Source organism: Priapulus caudatus, unplaced genomic scaffold (genome assembly GCF_000485595.1).
Source record: "Priapulus caudatus unplaced genomic scaffold, Priapulus_caudatus-5.0.1 Scaffold140, whole genome shotgun sequence".
Classification (NCBI taxonomy): domain Eukaryota; kingdom Metazoa; phylum Priapulida; class Priapulimorpha; order Priapulimorphida; family Priapulidae; genus Priapulus; species Priapulus caudatus.
In genome coordinates, this window is record NW_014577201.1 from 408,847 (window position 1) to 419,224 (window position 10,378).

Below are 10,378 nucleotides of genomic sequence, written 5' to 3' on the forward strand. Positions count from 1 at the left end.
ACGACCCACCCACCCATCCAGCCAAACCGCAATTCCACCAAAAACTCTTCTCAGCTTACCCATCCACTCTATTCCTACCGCACACCATCGCACCCACTCCATTTACCTCCCACATCCACCCACTCCATCTCTACCCACACCAGACCATCATCCTACCCACCATCGACCACCCATCAGCCACTCTCCTACCCACACACCACCCACTCCATCCTACCCACACCATCCACCCACTCCATTCTACCCAACACCACTCCACCCACTCCATCCTACCGCACACCATCCACCCACTCCATTCCTTCCACACATCCCCAGCTCCATTCTACCCACCACCATCCACCCACTCCATCGCTACCCACCACCATCCACCCACTCCATCCTACCCAACAATCCACCCACTCCATCCTACCCCACCATTCCACCCACTCTCATCCTACCCACGCCCATCCACCACTCATCCATCCATCCACCCACTCCATTCTACCCACACCATCAACCACTCACCTCCTACCCACTACCATCCTACCCACCCATTACCCACCCATCCTATCCACCATCACTCCATTCTACCCACACCATCCACCCACTCTCTACGCCACACCATCACCACTCCATATCTACCACGACATCTACCCACCTCCATCCTACCCACACCATCCACCCACTCCTTCCTACCCACACCATCCACCCACTCCATCCTACCCACCACCATCCACCCACTCCATCTCTAACCACACCATCACCACTCAGTCCTCCACACCATCATCCAGCGCTATCCTACCCACACCATCCACCCCTCATCCATACCCACACCATCCCCACTCCCTCCACCCACACCATACACCATCCATTCTTACCCCACCATCCACCACTCCTTCTACCCACACCAAGCCACCCATCCAGTCCTACCCACACCATCCACCACTCCATCCTACCCACACACATCCACCCACTCCATCCTACCCACACACATCCACCCACTCCATTCCTACCGCACACCATCCACCCACTCCATCAACCCAACACCATTCCACCCACTCCTTCTACCCACACCATCCACCCACTCCATACCTACCCACACCATCCAGTCCACTCTTTCCTACGCCACCCAATCCACCCACTCCATCCTACCCACACCAGCCACCCACTCCATTCCTGACCCACCATCCACCCATTCCATCCTACCCACACATCCACCCACTCATTCTACCCACACCATCCACCCCCTCCTACCCACACCAGCCACCCACTCCATTCTACCCACACCATCCACCCACTCCATTCCTACCCCACACCATCACCACTCTATCCTACCCACACCATCAACCCACTCCATCCTTACCCACACCATCCACCCAACTCCATCTACCCACCATCCACCCACTCATCCTACCCACCATCCACCCACTCCATCCTACCCACACCATCCACCACTCGCATTCCTACCCCACACCATCCATCCACTCTATCCTCACCACACCTCCACCAACTCATCCTCCCACACATCCACCCACTCCATCTCTACCCACACCAGCCACCCACTCCATCCTCCCACACCATCACACCCACTCCATCCTACCCAATGCCATGCCACCCACGTCGCATTCTCCCCACCATCCCCCCACTCCATCCTACCCACACCATCCACCATCCCATCCTACCCACACCATCCACCCATCCATTCTACCCACACCATCCACCCACTCCATCTACCCACACCCATATCCACTCTATCCTCCACACATTCCACCCACTCCATTCCTACCCACACCATCCACCCACTCCATCCTACCCACACCATCCACCCACTCCATCCTACCCACCCACCACCACCACTCCATCTACCCACACCCATCCACCCACTCCAATCCTACCCAACAACCATCCACCCACATTCCATCCTACCCACACCATCACCCATCCATCCTACCCACACCATCGCACCCACTCCATCCTACCCACCCATCCACCCACTCATCCTACCCCACACCATCACCCACTCCATCCCTACCCCACCACTCCACCCACTCCATCCTACCGCCACCACCAGCACCCACTCCATCCTACCCACACCATCCACCCAGCTCATCCTACCCACACCATCACCCACTCCATTCCTACCCACACCATCACGCCACTCCATCCTACCCACACCATCCACCCACTCCATCCTACCACACCATCCACCCACTCCATCCTTACCAACATCCACCCAACTCCATCCTACCCACACCATCCACCCACTCCATCCTAACCCACACCAGCCACCGACCCATTCACCCACACGCATCCACCCACTCCATTCTACCCCACACCACCACCCACTCTCTCTCCCACACCACCACCCACTCTCTCTCCCACACCACCACCCACTCTCTCCTCCACCCACACCATCTCCATCTCCATCCTACCCACACCATCACCCACTCCATCCTACCACACCATCTACCCACTCCATCCTACCCACACATCCACCCACTCCATCCTACCACACCATCACCCACCTCATCTATCCACACCATCCACCCACTCCTCCTACCCACCCAATCCACCCACTCCATCTACCACAACCATCCACCACTCCATTCTACCACACACCATCCACCCAACTCCATCGCCTACCCACTCCATCCTACCACACATCACCACTCCACTCACATCCTACCCACCCATTACCCACCCATTCCTACCCACTACCATTCCTAACCCACCCCTCCACCATCCACCATTCCTCCTACCCAACATCATACCACTCCATCGCTATCCACACCATCCACCCACTCCATTCTACCCACACATCACCACTCCATCCTACCCACACCATCTACCCACTCCATCCTATCCGCCACCCTCACCCACTCCATTCTACCACACCATCCACCCACTCCATCCTACCCACACCATCCACCCGACTCCATCCTCCCACACCATCCACCAACTCCATCCTACCACACATCATCACCCACTCCATTCTACCCCACACCATTCCACCACTCCATCCTACCCACACCATCCAACACTCCATGTCTACCCACACCATCCACCCACTCCATCTGACCCACATCACCCACTCCATCCTACCCACAACAGCCACCATCCACTAACACCATCGTCACCCCATCATATCCACACCATCACCCATCCATCTGACCCACACCATCCACCCACTCCATTCCTACCCCACCAGCCACCCACTCCATCCTACCCACACCATCCACCCCACTCCATCCTACCACACATCCACCCACTCCATCTTCCACCCGTTCACCCACTCACTACCGCAATCCACCCACTCCATCCTACCCACACCATTCCCCAACTCCATCCTTACCACACCATCCACCCACTCCATTTCTACCCACACCATCACCCACTCCATCCTACCCACACATCCATCACTCTATCGCTGACCCACACCATCCACCACTCCATCTTTACCACACCATCCACCCACATCCATCCTACCCACACCATCCCATCCAATCCTACCGCACACCATCCACCATCTCTACCACACCATCCAGCCCACTCCATTCTACCCCACCAAGTCACCCACTCCAATTCTACCCACACCACAACCGCACTCCATCCTACCCACACCATCCACCCACTCATCCTACCCACACCATCACACCCACTCCATCCTACCACACCATCCACCCATCCACTTCTACCACACCATCACCCACTCCATCCTACCCACACCATCACCCAACTCCATTCTACCCCACACATCCACCCACTCCATCCTACCCAACCATCCATCCACTCTATCCTCCACCCATCACACCATCTCCCCCCAGCACCCACTCCATCCTACCACACCATCCACCCACTCCATTCCTACCCACACCATCACCACTCCATCTACCACACCATCACCCACTCATCTACCCACACCAGTTCATCCACTCCATCTCCAACCTCACCCACACCATTACACACCCACACCCACTTCCTCCTACCCACACCATCCCATCCACTCTATCCTACCCATACATTCCACCACTCCATCCACCACACCATCCACCACATCCATCCTACCCCACACATCCATCCACTCTATCCTACCCACACCATCCACCCACTCCTCTCCCACACCATTCACCCACTCTCTCTACCCACACCAGCCACCCACTCCATCTACCCACACCATCCCACACCACTCCTCCTACCCACACCATCCACCCACTCCATGTCTACCCACACCATCCACCCACTCAGTCCTACCACACCATCCACCCACTCCATGCCTACCCACACCATCCACCCACTTCCATTCTACCACACCATCACCACTCCATCCTACCCACACCATCATCCACTCTTTCCTACCCACACATCCAGTCCACCACTCCATCCTACCCACACCATCCACCCACTCCTATCCTACCCACCACCATCCCCACTCCATCCTACCCACACCATCCACCCACTCCATCACCCACACATCCACCCACTCCATCCTACCCACACCGTCACCCACTCCATCCTCCACACCATCCACCCACTCCATCTACCTCACCACTCCATCTACCCACCATCCCACTACCATCTGACCCACACCATCCACCCACTCCATCTACCCACACCAATCCACACTCATCCTACCCACACCATCCACCCACTCCACCTACACCACACCTCACCACACCCACATCCACCCACTCCATTCTACACCCATCAACCTCCAACCACCCACCACTTCAATCCTACACACATCCACCCTCCATCCTACCCACACCATCCACCCACTCCAATCCTACCCACACCACATCCACCCACTCCATCACACCCAGCACCATCCACCCACTCCATCCTCACCCACACCATTCCCACCCACTCCATCTACCACACCATCCACCGCACTCCATTTCTACCCCCACACCATTCTCCACACCATCACCCACTCCATCCTACCCCACCATCCACCACTTCCATTTCTACCCACACATCCACCACTCCATCCTCCCACACCATCTACCCTTCCATCCTTACCACACCATCCACCACTCCATCCTACCACCCATCTACCCACTCCATCCTCCACACATCCACCACTCCATCTTACCCACACCATCCACCCACTCCATCCTATCACACCATCCACCCACTCCATCTCCTACCCAACCCATCCACGCCAACTCCATCCTACCGCCACACATCCACCCACTCCATCTACCCACACCATCCACCCACTCCATCCTACCCACTCTCATCCTACCCACACCATACCACCTACTCCATCCTACCCCACACCATCCACCACACTCCTGACCCACACCATCCTACCACCCATCCTACCCACCACCATCCACCCACTCCATCCTACCCACACCATCTCACCCACGTCCCATCTATTCCACAACCATCCACCACACTCCATTCTACCCACACCATCACACCCACTCCATCCTACCACAACCATCTACCCACTCTCCTTGACCCCCACCTGCACCCACTCATTCTACCACACCATCACCACTCCTCCTAACCCACACCATCACCCACTCCATCCTACCCACACGAGTCCCACCCACTCCATCCTACCCACACCATTCCACCCACTCCATTCTACCCACACCATCACCCACTCCATCCTAGCCCACACCATCACCCACTGCCATTCTACCCACACCATCCACCACTCGCACCTACCCACACCATCCACCCACTCCATGCCTACCCACACAGCACCCACTCCATACCTACCCAACCAGCCACCCACTCCATCCTTACCACACCATCCACCCACTCCATCCTACCTTCCAACCCTCCACCCACTCCATGCCTTCACACCTCCGCACCCGACTCCATCCTCCCACCATACCCACTCCATCCTACCACATCCATCTACACACTCACCCACTCCATTCTACCACACCATCCAAACCCACTCCATCCTACCCACACAGCCACCACTCCATCCTATCCACACCATCCACCCACTCCATCTCCACCTCCATCCATCCTACCCCACATCCACCCAACTCATCTACCCACACCAATCACCCACTCCATCCTACCCACACCAGCCACCCACTCCATCCTATCTCACTTCATCCAACCCAGTCTCAATCCAGTACCGCCTTCGCACCAGCCATCCAACGACATCACACTCCACCCCACCCACCTCATCCACTCCATCTCACCCCACCCCACCCTCCAATGTGCTGTCCAATGTCTGCGACCGTAACCCCGTTTACACGAGGTGCCGCTTAACTTGTGCTAAACCTATTGACCCTGTTGTGACTGCTGCCAGCCACATATTGTATGTGCCACAGTAACACGGTCCGGAAATTAAACGTGTTAAAATTCTATGATCGCGTGAAGAAGTTGCACGCGCTGATGACATTATTTCTGACACAACCCAAAAGAGTTTCCGTTAAATATAACAACCCATCTATCAATAAATGCACACGAGGAAAATATCTGAGAGCACTACTGAATAACGTCTTTAAATAGTGCGTGTTATTTCTCCGAGCAAATTCACGCGACTCAAACCACAGCCACTAGAGGGAAATAACCAAATAACGTATACTGATTACAGTTCAAAATTCTATCCACTAACCGACGAATTGTGTTAAAGTTACTGCATCAAACATGCATCTCTATAAATAATGTATTTTACGCAATTTGTGTTGTTGTCCTTCGAGTCGTTTAGTATTAAATAACGTCGTACACGAGCGTGACTATATTATTTATTGCAATTCGACGATTTTTTTCGTTACTTTAAAGAATACAGCGTGCCTGAACAAAACGATGGGAAACCAATAATGTCATGTGTGCGATATTGCTGATAACGAACCAAATTCCTACGTATAATGTTAGTTCATGTCTGCAGAGAAAGAAACGAACAGCAATCCGTGCGCGATGTAGGTATCGCACCCGCAGTTTACGCGTGTAACGTTTGTCTTCTGGGGGTATGCCGGCTAATCGAATTGAGAAATCGAGAAGCGCGAGTGGTGGTGGTGTTTTCTCTGTGGATATATCCAGTGTGCTGATCGATCATCTACGGAGTAAATACGCACGTGAGCACGCGCGTGGAGTCGGCATGATGACTCGGCTGATTTAGCGCAGCCGAAAAATGCAAATCATTTGAAGTTGGTGGGAAAGGACGTATGTAGCGGCAGCTCACTCGTCATCGCAAGGACGATGAACAAGACGCTACGTTCGGTAGCGAGATTTTTAATCTCGAGCAGACACATTATACCAAGAGCTCATAATACCTTATATAGGTATTATTAGCTTTTAATTATACGTGATATCTGCCGCTGGTTATGTTGAGTCCATGTCGACGGCATCAGGTGGCATTTCTATCGGATACATGCGCATGCGTCGCCGAGTACATTTTGCTCGTCGCGAGATCGGATTTAACCGATTTTTTGTGCGCCGGCGCATCGGCCTGGAGGCGCGCGGTGTGCGCGCAGCGGCACACTTTCCGCTTTCCAGCGAGAAAACTTGTGAGTCCGTTTTCGTTTAAAAGCCGCGTATTTTCCATGCGAGCATCGGCGATGGAGCGCTTTAACTCCCCTCCCTCCTCCTCCCTCCTCCTGTCATTCGCCAATTAAGCCTATCTTTCGGTCTAGCACGCCGCTCTGACAAAACCCTGACAAAAAGAACGAGCTGGAACATGTTTAATAGCGTTTACGGGAGTCACTTGCCATACACCATCGCGTACGTACCGTCGCCGCCGCCACTTAGTACGTAGCAGGCGAGAACACTCGGTTCACGCAGCGGGCAGTGCGTGTTTGCTTGCGTAGGTACCGGTTGCGTGAGAAACGCACCCGTCAGCAAGTTGTCTGTCTAGACACACACACACACACACGCACGCGCACGCGCACGCGCACGCGCACGCGCGCGCGCACACACACACACACACACACACACACACACACACACACACACACACACACACACACACGACGGGCGTAGCGGTACGGGGCCTGGAGGGCACGACCGCCCCCAATAACTTTCTCGTCCGCCCCCCTCCCCGAGGTCCCACCCCCCCACTAATAACTGAGAGAGAGAAGACCGACGAGGACGGCCAGGGAATATTAGATGAAGGGATGGGCGGTGGACGAGTTAAAACAGGACGGAGAGTAGGTTGGAGTAAACGGAGAAGATACGGCCGATCGAAGTAGGTGGGAGAAGAATCTATCACAGGGAGGGTAGTACCTAGCTGACGTCTCAGCGTGGCATCGATGGCTGCAAGAGACTACGACAAAGGAAGAAGAACGAAGAAGAAGAAGGAGAAGAAGAAGAAGAAGAAGAAGAACATGTATGAGCGCATCATTCAGCCAACGATGGATCAAAACACCGTACGTGCGTACATCCATGTAACTTCACCACGTCGAATGCGCGCTTGCTCTTTTATTTCCTTACCTAAGACGGACACTCCAAGGGCATTCGAAACTTGCAGAAACAGACGGAATCAAGTGACATTTGCCGACTCGGACAATTTAGTTACGTGTTTTTTTAGTGAAACGTGATCATCGAGCGAAACCTGCCACGACAGGGCGTTTGTCCGGTGCGGTTCACAACTGCTACATGAATTTAGATTCTACGTTTCTACGTTTCATACGTTTACATGGTTGAATTATATCGCGCATTCCATGTAACAACTGCGCTGCAGACACACACGCGCACACACCACACAGAAGCGCATACAAGGACACATTTGCGCCCGCACGCACGCGCACGCACAAGGCATACGCACACGCAGGCTCGCACATCGGGGACACACGCGCGCACACCCCCCGCCCATATATATATTATATATATATTACAGGAGAAGAGATATTGGACGTTAAGAGAGAGTGTGTTTCAATGGAATATCTCGACGACGGAACAAACTATCAGTGTGAAAAAAAAAACACAGGCGTGCAGCGCATTATCAGTTATCTATCAACTAATAAGGAACCACCCCGCTCGAACCGCATAATCTGTACGCGTTCGAGCGCAGTTTCCTCCACGAAAAACGATCAGAGACAAGAACGCCGGAGAAAGAAGAATTTAACAGTCACGCTTCGAGCTCATGTACCGATGAGGCGTTGTGCCACATATAAATAAAATTACTACTTGTCTACCAGAATGAAGATTGTAGGTGGTATCATGTTATCAAGGGTTAATAATGACAAATTTGTCATTATCATAATGATTCATTATGAGTGATATTTGAATTGATCATCGTTATGATATCATAATGATGACATTGTTCATAATGACAAATTTGTCATTATTAACCTCTGATGTTATGATATCCATCGTACTGACCGTCAGGGGGAAGTACACGTGATACAAGGATAAGAGATACAAGGATAAGTGAAGCATAAGTGATATATACATTCGTATTCGTCGCCTGGAAGTTTCACAATGCGTGCTATGGCTTTAAAGGAAAGCTGGCGTTCAATATACGATCAAGAGTCTTGTTGTATGCAAAGGGCTGCGGCTGCGCGTGAGCGTATTTATGTATATGTGCTGTGCGTCGGCGTGCGTACAGATGACGTGCCGTGCGTGCGCGCGTGGTCGCGTGCGTTGCCGTCAGCGTGGTGCGCTGTGTGTGCTGCGCCGCATATGTGTGCGTGTGTGTGGTGTGTGTGTGCTTGTGTGTGGTGTGGTTGTGTGTGTGTGTGTGTGTGTGCTTCGTGTTGTGTGTGTGTGCGGCTGTGTGCTGCGAACGGTTTGCCTGTGTGTCTGCGTGCGCGTGTATCCGTTCCATTGCCTTGTCGAGTGTCGTGTCGTATTCCTTGCGTTTGGCGTTCTAACCGCTGGATAACGGCCCATTTATTTCACTAACGGTGTTGGCGAGCAAAGTCGGGCGGCCACTGAGTGTACGCGTTAGTAACGCCCGCGCTAGGGCGGCTGCCACACTGGCTCAAGCCCGGAAACCAAGTTGCTAATGGCAACAATAATAGGTTGGTAGTGGTTTGCTGCGCGGCAAATGTGGAGTTTACTTGTAAATAAATGTTAACGGACTTTGCTTTTTTTCACTGACCTGGTGGCGAGCGACTTAAAGATAATATATAGTAATTCGTAGTGTATTATATTCTGTATAATGGCTTATAGTGTCCAGCGGCTGTAAGGAGCGCTTATTGTTAACGACACAACGGCTCGACAAATGCAAAGGCGCGAGCGTTTTCTTTTTCCGCACATAAGACACGGCACGATAAACATGCCAAGACATTTTTATTACAAAAGCTCTTATTTCATGGTAGGATTAGTGCCGAATTGTTATTTTCATGGGTTTATTATAACTCAAAAGCACTCCGGCTAAATTTAGCGGGATCGTGCAGGAGCTCCTCGCTAAAGTTGTCCGCTAATGAAGTGCCGGGTTAACAGGGTAGCGAGCGACTTAGCGAAACGGAGGTTTCGTGAAACC

The 10,378-nt window shown here is 53.0% G+C and overlaps 1 protein-coding gene across 1 annotated transcript in view; it reads right to left on the bottom strand.

Annotated features, from left to right (window-relative positions):
* The window catches only part of LOC106806076 (gonadotropin-releasing hormone II receptor-like), a 21,841-nt gene extending 20,325 nt beyond the window's left edge, over positions 1-1,516 (bottom strand). Inside the window, exon 1 of the mRNA XM_014807923.1 lies at positions 1,478-1,516. Coding sequence (XP_014663409.1) covers positions 1,478-1,516 — 39 coding nt within the window. The remainder of the gene's footprint in view (positions 1-1,477) is intronic.
* Positions 1,517-10,378: the final 8,862 nt, after the last annotated feature.